The sequence below is a fragment of the Thalassophryne amazonica genome, chromosome 5 (assembly GCF_902500255.1).
Source record: "Thalassophryne amazonica chromosome 5, fThaAma1.1, whole genome shotgun sequence".
In the NCBI taxonomy this organism is placed as follows: Eukaryota; Metazoa; Chordata; class Actinopteri; order Batrachoidiformes; family Batrachoididae; genus Thalassophryne; species Thalassophryne amazonica.
In genome coordinates, this window is record NC_047107.1 from 108522780 (window position 1) to 108544533 (window position 21754).

The 21754-nt window shown below is 40.5% G+C and overlaps 1 protein-coding gene across 2 annotated transcripts in view; it reads right to left on the reverse strand.

Annotated features, from left to right (window-relative positions):
- The window catches only part of galnt9 (polypeptide N-acetylgalactosaminyltransferase 9), a 392311-nt gene that overhangs the window by 121819 nt on the left and 248738 nt on the right, over positions 1-21754 (reverse strand). For both annotated transcript variants that reach the window (XM_034171079.1, XM_034171078.1), the window contains one exon: positions 7957-8074. In XM_034171079.1, coding sequence (XP_034026970.1) covers positions 7957-8074 — 118 coding nt within the window. The remainder of the gene's footprint in view (positions 1-7956; positions 8075-21754) is intronic.

The following is a 21754-nucleotide window of genomic DNA, read 5'->3' on the forward strand; positions in this document are numbered from 1 at the left end:
CTGTGAGGAGGAAGCGTAGCCCTAAACAGAAGCCCCGTGTACACCGCCAACCCGTTCACATCTTTAACCGTTTTTCCCCACTCGACGATACACCCGCCGAGGATCAAACTCTGGTTATTGGCGACTCTGTTTTGAGAAATGTGAAGTTAGCGACACCAGCAACCATAGTCAATTGTCTTCCGGGGGCCAGAGCAGGCGACATTGAAGGAAATTTGAAACTGCTGGCTAAGGCTAAGCGTAAATTTGGTAAGATTGTAATTCACGTCGGCAGTAATGACACCCGGTTACGCCAATCGGAGGTCACTAAAATTAACATTGAATCGGTGTGTAACTTTGCAAAAACAATGTCGGACTCTGTAGTTTTCTCTGGGCCCCTCCCCAATCGGACCGGGAGTGACATGTTTAGCCGCATGTTCTCCTTGAATTGCTGGCTGTCTGAGTGGTGTCCAAAAAATGAGGTGGGCTTCATAGATAATTGGCAAAGCTTCTGGGGAAAACCTGGTCTTGTTAGGAGAGACGGCATCCATCCCACTTTGGATGGAGCAGCTCTCATTTCTAGAAATCTGGCCAATTTTCTTAAATCCTCCAAACCGTGACTATTCAAAAAGAAAAAATAATATAGCACCTTCAACTGCACCACAGACTAAAACAGTTAAATGTGGTCTATTAAACATTAGGTCTCTCTCTTCTAAGTCCCTGTTGGTAAATGATATAATAATTGATCAACATATTGATTTATTCTGCCTAACAGAAACCTGGTTACAGCAGGATGAATATGTTAGTTTAAATGAGTCAACACCCCCGAGTCACACTAACTGTCAGAATGCTCGTAGCACGGGCCGGGGTGGAGGATTAGCAGCAATCTTCCATTCCAGCTTATTAATTAATCCAAAACCCAGACAGAGCTTTAATTCATTTGAAAGCTTGTCTCTTAGTCTTGTCCATCCAAATTGGAAGTCCCAAAAACCAGTTTTATTTGTTATTATCTATCGTCCACCTGGTCGTTACTGTGAGTTTCTCTGTGAATTTTCAGACCTTTTGTCTGACTTAGTGCTTAGCTCAGATAAGATAATTATAGTGGGCGATTTTAACATCCACACAGATGCTGAGAATGACAGCCTCAACACTGCATTTAATCTATTATTAGACTCTATTGGCTTTGCTCAAAAAGTAAATGAGTCCACCCACCACTTTAATCATATCTTAGATCTTGTTCTGACTTATGGTATGGAAATAGAAGACTTAACAGTATTCCCTGATAACTCCCTTCTGTCTGATCATTTCTTAATAACATTTACATTTACTCTGATGGACTACCCAGCAGTGGGGAATAAGTTTCATTACACTAGAAGTCTTTCAGAAAGCGCTGTAACTAGGTTTAAGGATATGATTCCTTCTTTATGTTCTCTAATGCCATATACCAACACAGTGCAGAGTAGCTACCTAAACTCTGTAAGGGAGATAGAGTATCTCGTCAATAGTTTTACATCCTCATTGAAGACAACTTTGGATGCTGTAGCTCCTCTGAAAAAGAGAGCTTTAAATCAGAAGTGTCTGACTCCGTGGTATAACTCACAAACTCGTAGCTTAAAGCAGATAACCCGTAAGTTGGAGAGGAAATGGCGTCTCACTAATTTAGAAGATCTTCACTTAGCCTGGAAAAAGAGTCTGTTGCTCTATAAAAAAGCCCTTCGTAAAGCTAGGACATCTTTCTACTCATCACTAATTGAAGAAAATAAGAACAACCCCAGGTTTCTTTTCAGCACTGTAGCCAGGCTGACAAAGAGTCAGAGCTCTATTGAGCTGAGTATTCCATTAACTTTAACTAGTAATGACTTCATGACTTTCTTTGCTAACAAATTTTAACTATTAGAGAAAAAATTACTCATAACCATCCCAAAGACGTATCGTTATCTTTGGCTGCTTTCAGTGATGCCGGTATTTGGTTAGACTCTTTCTCTCCGATTGTTCTGTCTGAGTTATTCTCATTAGTTACTTCATCCAAACCATCAACATGTTTATTAGACCCCATTCCTACCAGGCTGCTCAAGGAAGCCCTACCATTATTTAATGCTTCGATCTTAAATATGATCAATCTATCTTTGTTAGTTGGCTATGTACCACAGGCTTTTAAGGTGGCAGTAATTAAACCATTACTTAAAAAGCCATCACTCGACCCAGCTATCTTAGCTAATTATAGGCCAATCTCCAACCTTCCTTTTCTCTCAAAAATTCTTGAAAGGGTAGTTGTAAAACAGCTAACTGATCATCTGCAGAGGAATGGTCTATTTGAAGAGTTTCAGTCAGGTTTTAGAATTCATCATAGTACAGAAACAGCATTAGTGAAGGTTACAAATGATCTTCTTATGGCCTCGGACAGTGGACTCATCTCTGTGCTTGTTCTGTTAGATCTCAGTGCTGCTTTTGATACTGTTGACCATAAAATTTTATTACAGAGATTAGAGCATGCCATAGGTATTAAAGGCACTGCGCTGCGGTGGTTTGAATCATATTTGTCTAATAGATTACAATTTGTTCATGTAAATGGGGAATCTTCTTCACAGACTAAAGTTAATTATGGAGTTCCACAAGGTTCTGTGCTAGGACCAATTTTATTCACTTTATACATGCTTCCCTTAGGCAGTATTATTAGACGGTATTGCTTAAATTTTCATTGTTACGCAGATGATACCCAGCTTTATCTATCCATGAAGCCAGAGGACACACACCAATTAGCTAAACTGCAGGATTGTCTTACAGACATAAAGACATGGATGACCTCTAATTTCCTGCTTTTAAACTCAGATAAAACTGAAGTTATTGTACTTGGCCCCACAAATCTTAGAAACATGGTGTCTAACCAGATCCTTACTCTGGATGGCATTACCCTGACCTCTAGTAATACTGTGAGAAATCTTGGAGTCATTTTTGATCAGGATATGTCATTCAAAGTGCATATTAAACAAATATGTAGGACTGCTTTTTTGCATTTACGCAATATCTCTAAAATCAGAAAGGTCTTGTCTCAGAGTGATGCTGAAAAACTAATTCATGCATTTATTTCCTCTAGGCTGGACTATTGTAATTCATTATTATCAGGTTGTCCTAAAAGTTCCCTAAAAAGCCTTCAGTTAATTCAAAATGCTGCAGCTAGAGTACTGACGGGGACTAGAAGGAGAGAGCATATCTCACCCATATTGGCCTCTCTTCTTTGGCTTCCTGTTAATTCTAGAATAGAATTTAAAATTCTTCTTCTTACTTATAAGGTTTTGAATAATCAGGTCCCATCTTATCTTAGGGACCTCGTAGTACCATATTACCCCAATAGAGCGCTTCGCTCTCAGACTGCAGGCTTACTTGTAGTTCCTAGGGTTTGTAAGAGTAGAATGGGAGGCAGAGCCTTCAGCTTTCAGGCTCCTCTCCTGTGGAACCAGCTCCCAATTCAGATCAGGGAGACAGACACCCTCTCTACTTTTAAGATTAGGCTTAAAACTTTCCTTTTTGCTAAAGCTTATAGTTAGGGCTGGATCAGGTGACCCTGAACCATCCCTTAGTTATGCTGCTATAGACGTAGACTGCTGGGGGGTTCCCATGATGCACTGTTTCTTTTCTTTTTGCTCTGTATGCACCACTCTGCATTTAATCATTAGTGATCGATCTCTGCTCCCCTCCACAGCATGTCTTTTTCCTGGTTCTCTCCCTCAGCCCCAACCAGTCCCAGCAGAAGACTGCCCCTCCCTGAGCCTGGTTCTGCTGGAGGTTTCTTCCTGTTAAAAGGGAGTTTTTCCTTCCCACTGTAGCCAAGTGCTTGCTCACAGGGGGTCGTTTTGACCGTTGGGGTTTTACATAATTATTGTATGGCCTTGCCTTACAATATAAAGCGCCTTGGGGCAACTGTTTGTTGTGATTTGGCGCTATATAAAAAAAATTGATTGATTGATTGATCGTGCCCCTGTTCTGTGGAATGATCTCCTTGCATCAATAAAACAGTCAGATTCTGTAGAGAATTTCAAGTCCAGACTTAAGACGCACTTATTTTCCCTTTCGTATGGCTAGAATACTGGTATAGTATAGTTCTACACTTTTCACTCTTGTAACTCATTTTATTAGGAAATGGAGCGTGTCGCGGCCTCAACTTTACCTAAATTCTGGGTCTTTTAGTGAAGCTCAGGGCTAGTGGTCGGTGATCACCTTAGTATTTCCTGTTTTTCTTGTTGTTTAATTTTGACAAATTATACTGTATTTCTTTCTGATGCTTGATTCTGTTTTTTCTCTCTGTTTAAGGTGCAGCTCCATCCAGAGCTGAACCCTCATTTTTGTGAAATGGAGGATCACACGTTTACATATTGCTTATCACAAGAGAAGACAAGAAAGTATAAGCTTCTGTGGCCAAAGAGGCAAAAACATGAAAGGAAATATCATGACTGTCGGCAGCATAATGTAATCTGCAACCCGGCCACAAGATGATACTAAATCCTACACACTATAGCTTTAAGTCTCATCTTTAAGGCTTTTTGTTGATTTACTAGCAAGACACTACATCGTTACTAAATTCTAAGGTGTCTAAAACATTTGTATAGTCTTGTACTTGCATTGCCTCAAAGGTCAGCAATAGCAGGACAAACAGTGATTGGGTCTTGATGTGAATTTGGTGTGTGAATATTTATTAGTGCTGGACTTGATGTGAGAATTCACACAGATTTGTCACATGAGTAGAGCCTGCTTTAGAAAAAGCAGGCAAATCTCTGAGATGCTTTCCAATGAAGTGATACTCTGTATTAATGAAAGCCTGATATCCTTTATATCTTCGGTGTTACTTTATTCCCTTCATTGCTTTCTTCATACCGTTCATACATCCCAGCCTGGTTTTTGCTTTCAAAGAAGTGAGTGGCTGGATGGCAGAGAGCCTTTTTATGAGCTACAGAAGAAGCACCTCACAGTAAATTATAAATACACCATAACCTTTCAGCATGAACTAAGCATTTCATCAGCCCACTGCAGTGAGATAGTCTTGGGCAGCCTCAGCTATTGTGAGCTACCTCGGCTAATTGTTAAACATGTTCTTGTCAATCAAACCTGTCCCAAATGGCAACTCCTCAGCCGGTGCTACAATGAGCTGTCTGAGCTGCCGTAGCCTTGGAGGAGTAATTGCACTCTGCTAGCCAGGAACCCGTCTCCATTCCATTAGCGCCTGTGCGATATGAATGGTTGAAGGTGATTGTTGACGGCGGACCCGTGTGCTGAATAGGCCTTTGCTGTGTCATGTGTTTCGTTGCAATGTGGAAAGGCTAAACAGGCTGACAGGTAATTGCATTTTGCGATGACGTTGTGTTCACAGCCGTATGTGCATATTTGCTTCATTAATCAAATGGTAAACTTTCACTGTGAACAAGGGCAAAAGTTTTGCCACCAACAGAAAGCACTCTTTCCTGCTACTCTTGATGAGAGTTATTCTAACTGTAGTTGGCAGCTCTATCCGAAATGATCTCCACGTACTGCGTCCAACTCAAATCCATGGTTTGTTAGGCTCATATTAGCAGATTCACTGAATAAAAAAACACTATGTAACCTCAGGGGAGGCTGAGGGCAGTTGGCAGATACAAGCTTGTACTACATAATCATTCTGTGATAATGAATCTGGACGGATTTCAGCAAATGTTATTTTATCTTAACTGCGTGTTTGTTCATATTTTCACTCGCACTCACACCTACAGACAATTTTCCTAACCTACATGTCTTTGGATGTGGGAGGAAGCCGGAGCACCTGGAGGAAACCTATGCGAACACGTGGAGAAAATGCAAACTCGAAGCAGAAAGGGCCAGGTGGGAAGCGACCCAAGACCTTCTTGCTGTGAGGCAACAGTGCTAACCACTAAACCCCAGTGCTGCCCATGAAAAAAATTGATCCGAAATGTACCTTGACACTGTACTAATTTGATCCGCACACTGGTACGCAATCTGCCATGCCAAAGAGTAAACTCGCTGTAAACCGCTGTAAAGTGTGCACGGCTGCGTACAAGTGCACAAAGAAAATTTTGAAATGTTTGAAATCTCTGGCATGCATTAATTTGGTGAACTACACGTGAACATTGCGCAGCCATTTCAAAAATGCAACTGTTTTACCAAGCCATTACAAAATAAATATTACAGATACCTTTGAGATGATTCCAAATGCGTTCTCCATGTCATGAAGTGCACGAGACAAGCAGCAGCTGGAGAAAATTCCTCTGTGATTCTGGAGCGATTAGAGGTGGTTTCGTCAGCCAAATTCTGGGAGCATATGATTAATCTGCAATTAAATAATTAATATAACACAGTGTCCAGGCACAAAGTGCAGCATCCAGCAGAACAAAGCGGGTCGCTGGCACAATGAATTGCGCAACAGTGCGGGGTTAAATGTGTGCAAGTGTCAAGGTGCTTTAACAATATCTACTTCATGAAAAACATGTGACCTTCAGGTTCTTACTCCTCTGGAGCAGCACATTAGCACTGCCTCTCCTCACCTTTTGTTCACCACTGGGGGCAGCACCACATACAATAGGTGAACGTGCAGCGTAGTTGACACCCAGAAGAAGAAACTAGCTGTTGTGTGCATAGCATAATATTCCCATTTTCAAAGTGTGTGATAGAATTAACAAATGTGAACTTAAAAAGTAAAGTTCAAATGGGTACACGTATCCATTATACCATCCATCCATCCATTTTTTACCACTTAGTCCAATTAAGGGTCGCGGGTATCCATTATACCACCTACCTTAATTCCTTTTGTACCTTCATTCTCTTTTTACCAGTCTTATGAGAGCCTTGCACTTACCTTTTAACATTTACAAGAGTTTGAGAAAGCAGATGTAGCAGTGAAAAAAACGTTAATTCAATCGATTTATTATGTTAAAATTGAGCCATCATAAAACATCCAGATCAATTTAGGATCCATAAATTGATGTAGTTGTAGCTATTACTGTAAAGCATTGCATTCAGCATTGCATTTGGTTTTAAATTTATTACATTTTGCTTTTATTAAATATTTAATTTGTGTCAGTTTTATTTTTACATGTATATTGTTTTTGGACATGTTCCACCAATGTGCACACGACACTGCAAACAAACACTGCAAGACTTTAAAATGAGCACTGCGGTGAAAAGTTGGTAGAACATGGATCCTTTTTTTCTAGTGTAACTACACTATCCGTGTTGAGCTGAGGGGTATCATTCCAACCACTGAGATTTTGAAATGGATGTGACAACATTGTTAAATGAAGAAGTGGGTTCTTTCGAGCATTTCTCATTCCAATAAGCCAAGGAGCACGTTTAGATTCCAAATAGTTCCACTCGGGTGGAGAGAAACATTTTCTGCATTTAAACGCCCACAAATTCTTCACTGAGTCCTTCGCTCACATGAAGCGTTAAATTCAACTCAAAGCAAGAGCAAAGGAGATTTAACATTTTCAGTATATAGGATTTAGAGCCTTTGGGTTGGCTGAAGATTTGCATTAAGGGGGATTTTTTTTATTTCTCTCCTCCAAACCCTTCTAAGGCATTCTAACTTTGCAAAGTTTAATCATGGCTTTTGTTGACACCCCTGAGTTTCACATCCCTCAGGCTGTAAAACATAAGAAAATTTTACCTTCATCATTCATACAATGTCTGAGTAAAGACTTCTGCAGTCGTTCCAACCAAGACGGTTCATTTGAACATTACCCTCCGAAATATTAGATTTGTAATTATGACTTTTGTGTTCCATCACAGTGGCCTTCCTGTTGTACAACTGCACACAAAATGCTCCAGCTTTAAATTCCTCATTAAAAACAGTCGCCATCCCTTGCAGCAAATTCTCCAAGCAATCTCTAAGTTAATGCAATAAATCCAATTCATTTGAAAAAGGAAAAGACCTTAATATGAAATTGTGCAGGAAAAAAGTTCATTTCTTGAGAATGGATTTAAGGAAAGCATCCTTACCCGCATGCCAAGCTCGATGTTCTCGCCTCCGTAGACCTCCATGCCAGGATCCAACAGCCCGATCTCTCCAAAGTATTCCCGATCAACCACAAAGGAGCAGCCAATCATAGCGGGAGTTCTACATCACGGAATATGAACAGAATGCATAAAACAGATTACAATATAAATCTATGGAAATCCAGCTGTTTAAACTTTGCATGTGCTGAGCTTTCCAAAACATTCTGCAAAAGCAAAACTGATGCATTCTTGATTAATGTTTTTAGACTTGAACTGTCTCAGTTTCAAGGAAATTAAAATCATTTTAAAAATCATAATGTATCAGGAAGATTACAGTTCATTCTGTATGCACTGGACATTACAGCTTCATAGATTCATATCTGTGCAGTGACTGACCATGAAATATTTGTCTGTTGTGTGGGCCGCCAGAAGAGGAGGTACTGCTGGCCCACCACCAGAGGGCGCCCTGCCTGAAGTGCGGGCTTCAGGCACGAGAGGGCGCTGCCGCCACGGACACAGCCGGGAGTGACAGCTGTTACTCATTACTTCCTGACAGCTGTCACTCATTCTTCATCATCTCACTCCATAAAACCCAGACGTCATCTCCACCTCATCGCCGAGATATCGTACTTCATTGAAGGTAATATCCTCAGCCGTTTTGTGTTACAATATATCTGTATATTGTGAGTGTTTGCAGGAGTACCGGTTCCTCTTTCTGTGGAAGCTGAGTGAGTGCAGGACGGCACTCTTTTCCCCTGAGGAATCACTGCGGTACTCATCACATATTGAGTGAGAGGTGGAGGTGGCATTCCCACCGTTGTTGTTACTGGGTGTACACACACCCACACTTGACTGTCTTTGTTCTCGCCAGCAGTACCAGATCCGACAGTCGGAGATGGTGATCACCTGGGAATTCGGGACTTGGCGGCTCCAGTATTCACCAGGTTCGGTGGTGGCGGAAATCGTGTGGTTCCGGCCCTTCTCAGGACAGACGTCTTCTATCCTCGAGCCTGCCCACACGTCACCTTTGTAATTTGACTGTAATCATATTCTGAGATTGTCTGTATATTCGTTGTGCACATTTCACAACATTAAATTGTTACTTTTTGGCTCATCTATTGACCGTTCATTTGCGCCCCCTGTTGTGGGTCCGTGTCACTACACTTTCACAACATTTGTCATTTTTCTAATGTTGCTTCTTTTGCATACTATTATCAACTTGTATTTCTGAACTATATGTTTATACAAAAAGAAGTTCTAAATTTTGAATGTGTCAGCATGAATTTATATTGTTAAAAAAGAAAGAAAAATCATTAATGATTTAAGCATGATATGAAGTACTGACAAGACCTTCACGGTTGCTATAGTTACATTTCTACTGCAGGGGGTGGTTCCTGAGTACCGACCAAATTTTCTAAGAACTTCTTCCAGTTAAAGGCTTCCAAATTGCTATGCACCAGACTATAAAATCACTCCTCTTCTTCACATTTCTACAGGCTGCATGAGCCTGAGCAGGTTAAATTTAAAAAATGGTTTCATTCTCCTCTCAGTCATTCATGTTTTGATTCAGGAACATTAACAATTTCCTTATTCTCATCGATATATGTATATAGTATTTTTTGTTTGTTTCTTTCTGTTGCTTTTGAATCATGTATAAAATTGATCTCACTTCATTAATGCCTTCATTAATGCCAGAAAGATTTAGAATTACAGACCAAAGTGAAACTTGGCACAATTGTTGTCTCTGCTTTGGCTCAAAATTGATAGGAAACTGTGCCTGTTGCCAAAGCTAAACAAAAGCTGATATGGCCACACTTCAACAAGCAAATTCTCTGCTCATCTGCAGTTGAATTACAGAGAAGGAGTTTAAAATTGAAAGCTCTCCCAGAAGCAAAATCACAGAGAAATTATGAAACTTGTTAAGGTTTGTAGTATATGTTGAACCCAAATATGCAAACATGAAAAAAACTCGAGGGATGTGACAAAAACTCAGTGATTTATTAACTCAACCAAGAGAAAACAGTACAACAGTTAGTGAAGATCCAGGTGAGTTAAAGGGAATCCAAAAACACAGGGGAGGTAAAACGTCAGATGACCAGCTGAGAGAATGAACAGACATAAACCAGGAAAAACCAGTCGTGCACAGGGAATGTCCAAAGAACACAGGAATACTCACAGATGAAGCACAGAGTAGACTAGAAGAACAGCAATGACCATGACCATGAACAAAGGTAATGACAGTCAATCACAGTGAGCCCTTGAGGGACAACAGAACAGGTGTGCTTAAATACAGAAACAACTAATGAGACAGGTGCTTAAAACAAGAACCAGAACATAAACCATACGTGGAAATACACAGGAACAAAAGGTGACAAAAACTAATCCGACAGTAACTACTGAATAAATAACACAAAAAACATCAATGGGTGAGTAGAAAATAAAAGACAATAAGCAAACAAAACTGCAGACGAAGAGAAATAAAACGTAAATAAATGACAAACTCAGAGGTGACTGAGTGCAGCAGTGTAAAAACCAATATGAATAACTGAGAAGGAAATAAAGTGATCAAACCAAAAAGACAATCAGAACTAAACCATGACAAAATCTAAATCCAGAACTCCAACATAAAAACAAAGTGGACCTACAGTAAGAATATTAAGAGTGTGCACAAAAATGAAATAATGATGCTGTGACACACGACTGGGGAGAAGGCCGAAACAGAATCAGAAACAACCCACAAGGGACTGGACACAATATATACACAGGACACAGAGGAGGCACCGCACACGGGACATACACACACCCTCACACACAGGAGGCAAGGAGACGAACGGCACACACACATACACACAGGTGGCAAGGAGGAGGAACAGCAAAACAACAGATGGGGGAGACACACCCACACACACAGGAGGCAAGGAGGACATACACACACACACACACACACACACAGGAGGCAAGGATGAGGAATGGCACACAACAGACAGGGGAGACACACCCACACACAGGAGGCAAGGAGGACATACACACACACACACAGGAGGCAAGGATGAGGAATGGCACACAACAGACAGGGGAGACACACCCACACACAGGAGGCAAGGAGTAGGTGCACAAGACAGACAAGAGGAGACACACCCGCGCACACACACACACACACACACACACACACACACACACACACACACACACACACACACACACACACACATAAGCCTTCCACCAACATTCATGCTGTATAGCATCATTCTGTTGCGAAACAGTGATTATACAACATTGTATATGCTATTTCCTGGGTGCCAGGTCCATCAATGGACTTGGCCTTCAGACATGTATCCACATGCAAGTGCTGAACGTCTAGAAATTCACTTATCTCATGAGTGACATTGAGGTCCTCAGGCCTCTGAGATCAAGAGATGCCTGAAAATAACGTATGGAGTCATGAGGAGTTTGGCGAAGCCAATATCTTTGCAGTAGAATGAAGGTCCAAGCCTTTAGGGCCCTTGGTTACCTCTGTGATTTTGTGCCAAACCTCAGATGGAGTAACCCTTGCATAATGAAGGAATGTCAACTGCGAAGGTTTTACCATGTGGGAAAACTCACAAAATGATATGCACCACTAGTGTCTTGTATGTATTATATACTGGGGGGTGTAACTCTTTAGTGGCGACCTGAATTTACAAAGTGTTGAACCTCTGCACATGTCAATGACAAATATAATGTATTAAATAAAACAATAATCATCCAATAATTTCCTCTGCAATATGTGATCCGGTCTCTATATGACCAAAGTAGAAGCTGTGTCTGCATTCTCTGCATTACATCAGACTTGTTTCTGGTGGGTTTTGGACTCTGCCAGGGCTGCCCCTTGGCACCAATCCTGTTTGTGATGTTCATGGACGGGATTTCAAGGTGCAGTCAGGGATTGGAGGGGATACAGTTTGGTGACCTCAGAGTGGCATCTTGGCTTTTTGCAGATGATGTGGTTCTGTTGGGTTCATCAAGCGGTGACCTCAAATGTGGCCTGAGCAGGTTTGAAGGCAAGTGTGAAGCAACTGGAATGAGAATCAGCACCTTCAAATCTGAGACCATGGTCCTCTGTTGGAAAATGGTGGACTGTCCCCTCTGGGTCAGGGAAGAGTTATTGTTCCAAGTGGAGGAGTTCAAATATCTCAGGGACATGTTCATGAGTGGGGGTAAGTTGGAGAATGAGATCAATAGATGGATTGCAGTAGCATCTGAAATTTTACAGATGCTATACCAGACCATCGTGGTGAAGAAGGAGCTGAACCGGAAGGCGAGACCGTCAGTTACCCGTTGATCCTATCCTCACCTACGGTCATGAACCTTGTGTAATGACTGAAAGAATAAGATCGTGTGTCTGGGCTTACACTCCTGGACAGAGTTAGAAACTCAACTATCTGGGAGGGACTCGGAGTACAGTCGCTGTTTCTTCACATTGAAAGGAGCCAGCTGAGGTGGTTCAAGCACCTGGTGAGGATGCACCATGGTTATCTCCATAGGGAGGTCTTCCAGGCACGTCCAACCAGGAGGAGACCCTGAGGAAGACCCAGGACATGCTGGAGGGATTATATTTTCCATCTGCCTTGGGAATGAATGCCTTGGGATCCATCAAGAAGAGTTAAAAGATGTGGCTAAGGATAGCGAAGTGTGAGATGAGCTGCTTGCTCTGCTGCCACTGCGACACAAACCCGGACAAGCAGCTGAAAATGAATGAATAAATGAATCATTTCCCCTTGAAAACATCGGACCTGAATTTCCCTTTATACACATTTTTATACGGTGTGAAATTTAATTGAAATGTATCAACCAGTTTCACACTTGTGCTTACAAGGCTCATGGACAAACAGACAGATGGACTAATGGACAGCATGATTCCCATATACCCATCAGCACATATTTGTTTGCAGGGGCATAATAATAAAAACACAGTTTAGATTCACCTTCAAACGATGCATGCAATTGTCCTTAACATTCTTTTTTTTCCATTTGGGAATGACAGTGTGGTGATGTGATTTAAAATGAAATGTTTAATTGCACACCATTAAAAAAGAAGAGCTATGTTTTACTGGAAATTCATACAAAAGACAAGAAAACTTCAACCCATCAAGATTTCATTTCAGATTCTCTTTTGATTCGTGACAAGAACATGTTTAAAACTATCCTTCTTTTAAACGTGAAAAAGTTTGAGTGCTCTGACACAAATGCCACTGGTGAGTTTTGACCTTTGCTAAAATAAATGCTCTGACATGAGCTACTGTCCCTTGGCCCTGCTTTTTGGAACCATTATCCATCAGGTCTTAAGTGCACTGGGACAAATAAAAACCATTACAATCACACGGAGGACTGAGCTCAGTTATTCTCTGAAATGATGCCCAGGGTGACATTGCTCTATATTATTAGACTCAAACAGAAGAAAACAAACAAACAAACAAACAAAAAAACTGTGTGTCCAACACCTGATTTTGAGAGACACGGCAGCAGGGTCCTGTAAAATGGGATATGACATAATGATTCATTCACCATGTACATAATGAATGAAACAAAAAGGTTAATTTCAATTTGGAACACATTTTTAAAATGACCTGCCACATCAATGCAGAGTGTTGTTTCTAAATTATTCATCAGTAGTTAAATTAAAAGCTGAAGCATAGATGAAGGAAAAGACCCAATTTGTTCTATTATTTCAAAAAACAGCTTGACCAGCTTTTTCCAGTGACCTGTGCTCAGATTCAGGGTTGCATAACACTGTATTATTTTAAGTCAACAGCTGTGACATGAAAGTTAATTCAGTGTCAACTAATGTGATCACAACATTAAAACCCATCTGTATAAAATATAAAACCATATTCACAAAAATTCATGCCTACAGTGGATACAGAAAGTCTTCAAAATGCATTTTCTACATTTTGTTATGTACAGTCTTGTTCCAAAATAGATGAAATGTATGTTTGTCCTTAAAATTCTACACACAATACCCCATAATGACAATGTGAAAATCTTTTTTTTTTTTTGCAGATTTATTCAAAATAAAAAAATGAAGAAATAATGCGTACATAAGTATTCACAGCCTTTGCCATGAAGCTCAAAATTGAAATCAGGTGCATCGTGTTTCCACTGATCATCCTTGAGATGTTTCTACAGCTTAACTGGAGTCCACCTGGAGTAAATTCTGTTAACTGGACATGATTTGGAAAGATACACACCTGTCTACATATAAAGTCCCACAGGTGACAGTGCATGTCGAATCAAGCATGAAGTCAAGTTTCATTGCTGTGATTGGTTGTAGGTCTACTCAAAGCCAGCTGAAAAGCTTATCCAGTTAAATCAAATTTAGCTTTGCTAATTAGCTCTTAGCTGATTAGCTGTACTGTGCCCACCAGTGTTCAGCAGAAAGAATTAATGTATGTAATGAAAGAGATGGATCAACTTGTCCTCTCTAAATCTAAAGTTAGTGGAAGCTAATTGTTCCGCTAATGGTTTTCAAACCCAGCTGAAAAGCTTATCCAGTTAAAACAAAGTTAGCTTTGCTAATTAGCTGTAAGCTGATTAGCTGTACTGTGCCCACCAGTGCTCAGCAGAAAGAATTCATGTATGTAATGAAAGAGATGGATCAACTTGTCCTCTGTAAAAACTAAAGTTAGTGGAAGCTAATTGTTCCACTAATGGTTTTCAGAGCCAGCTAAACAGCTCCAGTAAAAAAAAGTTAGCTTTGCTAATTAGCTATTAGCTGTAAGCTGATTAGCTGTACTGTGCCCACCAGTGCTCAGCAGAAAGAATTCATGTATGTAATGAAAGAGATGGATCAACTTGTCCTCTCTAAATCGAAAGTTAGTGGAAGCTAATTGTTCCGCTAATGATTTTCAAATACAGTTGAAAAGCTTATCCAGTTAAAACAAAGTTAGTTTTGCTAATTAGCTGTAAGCTGATTAGCTGTACTGTGCTCACCAGAATTCATGTATGCAATGAAAGAGATGGGTCAACATGTCCTCTGTAAAAACTAAAGTTAGTGGAAGCTAATTGTTCCACTAATGGTTTTCAGAGCCAGCTAAACAGCTCCAGTAAAAAAAAGTTAGCTTTGCTAATTAGCTATTAGCTGTAAGCTGATTAGCTGTACTGTGCCCACCAGTGCTCAGCAGAAAGAATTCATGTATGTAATGAAAGAGATGGATCAACTTGTCCCTTCTAAATCTAAAGTTAGTGGAAGCTAATTGTTCCGCTAATGGTTTTCAAAGACAGTTGAAAAGCTTATCCAGTTAAAACAAAGTTAGCTTTGCTAATTAGCTGTTAGCTGATTAGCTGTACTGTGCTCACCAGAATTCATGTATGCAATGAAAGAGATGGGTCAACGTGTCCTCTCTAAAAACTAAAGTTAGTGGAAGCTAATTGTTCCACTAATGGTTTTCAGAGCCAGCTGAAAAGCTCCAGTAAAAAAAGTTAGCTTTGCTAATTAGCTGTTAGCTAATTAGCTGCCTTGTGCAACAATGCTCAACAGAAAGAATTCATGTATGTAATGAAAGAGATGGGTCAACCTATCCTCTCTAAACACTAGGGGAACACAAAAAGAAAGAAACCAAGCCTTGTCCCAGACACCGACCTGCTCACCTCTTCTTACCCTAAAATGTACCTCTTTTCTTTCTTACATTTTGAAGAGTAGTGTATACAATATGTTGCGTTTATTATCCTTCATGTTTATTTTTGCATATGTTTGCTTTGTCAGTAGTCTTTTAACAGTTTTTCTTAATTTTAGTCTTTCTGGCTTACCGTTTAAATGTTTTTTGTCTGGCAACACTTGAAGGAGTCATGTTTAAATTATAAGGTGGTGACAGGGAAGCTTTCAAGTGCCATTATTTGTACTTGCTGTGAAGAAGACAGACCCAGAAAGATCAACCTCATTTAGCTCGTCCTTTCTCCTGTCTTGACAAGTGACCTACCTTGCCTTTGTGCACGGTGCAAGTTTCCAGGCACATTGCACAAATAGAAAGCCCTTAGGCATAAAGCCTTGTGGCTACATGACTTGACTTTGTTGCTTGCCATCGATTCCAGGTCTGCCCTTTTGCAATAAGCACTGCTGCATGTTAAACAGTGTTTTAATGTCGACACTCAGCACCTGAACTACTAAAATGGCAAAGAATCGACTTCGGAAGTCAGAGATTGTGTGGTAATTAAGTTATAACCATAGCCTGCCCACATTTTATTACTTTTATTCAGCACCTGACATGCATGGTTTAAATGCTACAAAGAAATCAAGAGAAAACATGATGCCAGAGTTTGCTGCTTGTGTCATTTGTTTGCTGTGCAACATAATCAAAAATGCAATAATGTTTTATAGCATGAAGATGCAGTTCCCATAATAGAGCCAATTAATTGAAGCCAATTAAAAGGACAATTGAAGTCAGCTGTTCCTGCAAAAATCCAGAAAACACAATCTTTACACTGCACCACAAGTGAATCTCGTGTCTGTGCACGTGTACATTGTTGCTCTCTGACTTTATTTTCATTCTGGATGGCTAACACAATGAAGATGACCTTGCTCAGGAGTTCTGGGGTGTAACTAGAATGGCATATATGCTATCAGGAAAATTACACACCAGAGACACCAGTCTTTCACATTCAGAGGAATGGTGTCTTTTCCAACTCACGGTTTTGCAACAATAATCAACAATCCGACAGAGAGAAATCCGTCAAAATCCATCGATTGCTTCTATCGACAGCAGCCTCAGTAAGCAGAGTGTCCGCCTGCGTGAGCCAGTCAGCACCAATGTGCGAAACACCACATAACAACATAGCACCAACATAGTGGGAATAGCACACCTAGCTTTTATTCTCATACTATTCTCACTTGTTCTGAGCCACTGCACTGCTGTTGTTGTTCTTTTACTTACATGCTCTGAACTGCGATTTTACTTGTTTGAGACTGTGAAAAATTTTGAAAGTGCAAGCCAAAATGCAAAAACAACCAAACAAACAAACAAACAAAAAAAAAACACCCAGAATGGGACTCAGAAGAGTGCATATCACTACTGTGGCCAAAAAGACCCCCTGCCCCCCACTCCCAGAGGTACCCTACATTAATAGTAAAGAGTTGGCTACTAAACAATGGCACACCAAAGGTCATTTAGATGTTCCAACTACTGAGCCTACAGGGGTTGAAATACATTTTTTTAACCTACTTGCAGTGGTGCTAGTAACAAAATAATTACTTGCACCGAAAAAAGTTACTTGCACAACCAAAAGTCAGTCTTATATCAACCTTAAAACTCCTCCTCTGATGTGTCAGACTCTTCCTCTCTGAGGAGAGTTTGAGGGGAGAGCAGCAGCAGCAGCGGCAGACAGTTTTTTTTTTCATGTGCGCGTGTGAACGAATCGTCCGTGAAGATTATTTTATTTATTAACTACACAGATGTATAATAAAACAAATGGTGACTGGTTTATAACACAATTATGATAGAGTTTGAGGGGGAGAGAGAGCGAGGAACTACGGAGCCCTGGAAGTGTCATCGCAAAATGTTTTGCATGTGGAGAGAATGTGCGCACGTTTTATGATATTGTGCGCGCATTTTAAGCATTGTTTGAGTGAAACAAGGACACAATCTACTTAAACGTGGCCACAATTTGTAAAACGTACACTCAACATTGTCTTGACACATAAATGTTGGCTATTAGCCAACAAACCAGCAGACAGTGTAATACATTTCCCCATTAGAAATGGATCTGGTCAGGGTGTATCATCATGGTTTGGGCCCACAAGGACATACAGAGAAGTCCAGCTCCCTAGCATGGCATCATCTGGAGTTTAAGCACATTAAAAAGGATGCTGAGGGTGAAGCGTCTCCCCGTCGTGAGGATGACAATTTAGGTCATATTATGAAGTTCATTTTGAACAAAAGGAAAACGTGCGCATGTTTTATTAATTCGTGGGCTCAATTAAAGAAAAACATGCGCACAAAAAAAAGTGACCTCTCCCGGGTTCCAAAAAGGAACCGCAGCGGCAGCCAGTTTTGTTTTTTTTTTTTCACGTGCACGCACGAACTAATCGTCCATGAAGGTAATTTCATTAACTACACAGATGTATAATAAAACAAATGGTGACTGGTTTATAACACAATGATGACAGAGTTTGAGGGGGGGGGGGAGAGAGAGAGAGAGAGAGAGAGAGAGAGAGAGAGAGAGAGAGAGAGAGAGAGGAAACCGCAGTGGCAGACAGTTTTTTCTTTTCTTTGTTTACATGTGTGCGCAAACACAACAAGAGCACAGCAACTCGCTCCGTGTGTGACAGTCATAAAACGCAGGGAAGGCGAAGACTACACACTGGAATTAGTTTTTTCCTTATTTATTCCTTTACTGGTTCATTCTACTGGTGCTTATAGTTGATAAAACTTGGATAAAGTTACTTGCACCAGTGCTAGTGGAGTATAAAATTACATGCACGCTTGAATAATACGTGCACAAACAAGCACATGCACGTACTATTTTGAGCCCTGGTCTACCAAGCCAAGCCTAGTCTAGATGTAGTTAAGATGGCTAACTTGCATGCTGTTGCTTGTATTGTGTTGAGGATGTGATTATGTCAATACTAACAAAGTGGCAGACTGATTTATGATTGCAAAGTTATCATAATAGCTTGTTAGCTTATCTAATCTGATTCAGTGTGTCAATATTCTTGCATAACTCAGCATATGTCATGTTTCATTGCTCTGATTTGTTGGAGGTCTACTCAACTGCATCCAGGAGCAGTTTTGGTCTCAACAGTTAGGCCCCAGATCGGTCACCAAAATGAATGGTGTTAATTAGTTATGTTTCTTTAAAACTCACAAATTCTTGTATGTCAACATTAGAAGTGTTGTAACTAGTCTGGCAGAGGTGTGAGACTTTTTTTCCCAAACTGATTTCTGGAATGTGTTTGACATCACAGCTTGTGGTGCTGTGTTCATGTAGATTGCTCATTATAATGACATTACTAGATATTTTTAGTAAACAGATGGTCAGACTGCAGGGCCTTGTCACATACCTTGGGTACAGCCTACAGATCAGTTTCTTATAATAAGCAATACTTCTTGAAGTCTGACTTGTATGTAACCTTGGTTTAAAAAGGAGATTCTATCATGAGAAAAGAACACAATATAGATGCATGTCTGTGACAGGTTATTGCATAATAAACATATCTGCATTCAATAGAATGCATTTTATATTGACTGCATTTTCAATTTATCCATCCAAATCAAAATGAAATAAAAATTATGCAGCCATGCTTGATCTAAAATAAAGCTGTTTCACACCTTACCAGCTGATAAAATAAAGGTTTTTGTCATGGTTAGCCTTTGCCCTGCCTCTCTCTCCTTCATTTTTTACCCTGTGTGTAGTGTGTAGTTTTTTCCCCAGATGGCACAATCTGAACCAACTCTCACCTACTGCCCATCACCACTGATCGCGGACACTCTGCTGCCGGCCATGAGTGGCTGATGAGGAGCAGGGTATATAATCCCAGGCTGACAGTTCAGTTTTTGCTGGATTCTTGGTTGGTTTTCCTGCCCTGAGGCCAGATTCTACTTTGACGATCCAGGAGCCTTCCAGATGCCCATGATCCAGAGATCCATGATCTGAGGACCGAGCCTGATTCCTCTCTGTGACCTTGACCATGTCATTCCTGCTGCTTCCAAGCACCTAAGACGTCGGCGCTTCCTGCAGCTACACTCAAGGTACCTGGTCAATTCTCTAATTACAGCAAACTGGGGTTCCAGACACTTTCCTGAGTGCCTCCCATGCTGCACTAGCTCCTGGTTCCTGGCTACCTGCACAGCTACGTCACTTTGGAACTCATCGGCTCTCTGCTCAGAGCGCGACTCTGCTACACCCCAGTTAAGTTCCTCCTCGTCTTAGTGGGATCCCGTTCTCACACTCGTTCCTGTCTGTGACTATGCTATGATAAAGAACTGTTCTAAGAACTGCATGAACTCTGATATCAAACAATTAAAAACCTAGCTGTATCAAGTCCTGCTTAATTGGAACTGCATCACAACATGCAGCACTTGACCTCTGACCTCTGGAGACAATTTATGAACTTTGGACAATTCCTGAACAGTAAACCTTATTTCATAAGAAGAGAACAATATTTCCAGAACTGTGAACAGTCCTGTGTTAAGCCTTCCGTTGAACTGTGACTGTTTTAAGGCTTCAGTGTTGCGAGTGCATTCACTCACCAACTGTGTCTTCCTTCCCCTAGTTCCTGGTCTCGGAGTCGTGTGTTCCAACTGGTCCTGATCCCTGAACCCATTACCAGTTCTCCTTCAAGACTGGCTCGGAAACCTGCAGCACCCTAATTTCCACCGATACGAGCGACTCTCACCTCAGCAGGCCACCTTACCAGAACAAATTTATTCCTTGTTTAGTGTTAATAAATCTTTTTTCGTTCATAACCCATTCTGTTTTTTCTCCCCTGCATTTAAGTCCATCACCAAGTACCAGTCCGGTTCCGTCCGGACCTCTAACCTTAACAGTTTTACCTCTTCTTCTGTTTTTGTTCATTTTGTAGCCTGCTAATTGCATACACCAAAGACACTTAAAGACACTGTTTTTTAACACTCCTAATGTAGAATTTATTTAAGATGTGTATGAAGAAAGATGATTCCAGTCCAACATCTCCACTGGGTGATAAGTGGACTTTTGTTGTTGTTTTTTAAGACATTATATTTGTCAATTACATGTACACACAAACTAGTTGCACTCCATAGTACAAAGGTTGACTACTTCATTAATTCAGCCATTTTATCAAAAATGACTGACTACTATCCATATGTAATACATACAATACTTTGACAACTGAAAAACATTCATCATTTGTTTTATATGACACCAAAATAGATCCACTTCATTTTTTTAAATTTTATTGATATTTTCCTTAAAATTAGAGAAATATGTCTTCTCTCAGCAGAAATCAAAGACACAACAGCTCATGCTGGCTGGCTGGATGCTGCCAACACATCACTGAGCAGAGCAGATTCAAATTTTCCTTGACAAATGGTCAAGTCAAATCAAGTGTGGTCACATGTCGCACATTGCCACATGCAACCCATTAAGGAACCATCCAGGTTCTTGGATATCAACCACCCAGGCAACCAACTGGCCGATCCCCACCTTTCAAAAGTAACCATCTAAATGAAACACGGGCATCCACTTGGCCTTCTTCAGCTGGTGGTGAGTTACCTGCCTGCTTGATCATGCACAGAGAAACATGTGCTCTTACCAATTATCTACTGCTCTCAAAGGCTGAGAATCCATAGACATGGATGTCAGTCAAGATAAACAAATAAGTTCAACAAGTTGTCATTGAAAGCCTGGTTCTTAGTCTTTATACAGGACAGTCACAAACCCAGACACTCTGATACTTCACTCAGGTTCTCAAGTGCTATAATCATGGTATCTATCCATAGATTTGTCAAAGATCACTGCATTGTCCGCAATAAGGTCCAATGATGACTTGCAATAAATCCATAACATCACAATACCTAATTTCTGGTTTTTCATTTAAATTAGTGTGATATCGGTTCTCAACTCACAAGTGAAGGAAAATCTGCTTCAAGCTTTCAATGACTTCCCACCACAAAGTGTTGGTGTAATCACTCCACTTGCCAAAAACCTCTTTTTGTTAAATCTCGAAAATGGTTGAAAGCCTGACTCAGAATGTGACTGGTTTGTGTCTTGTACCTTTTCACTTGCTTTGTTATATAATGTGTCCAACTGCCTAGAAAAGGCTTGGAGACTGATCTCTAAATGGATACAA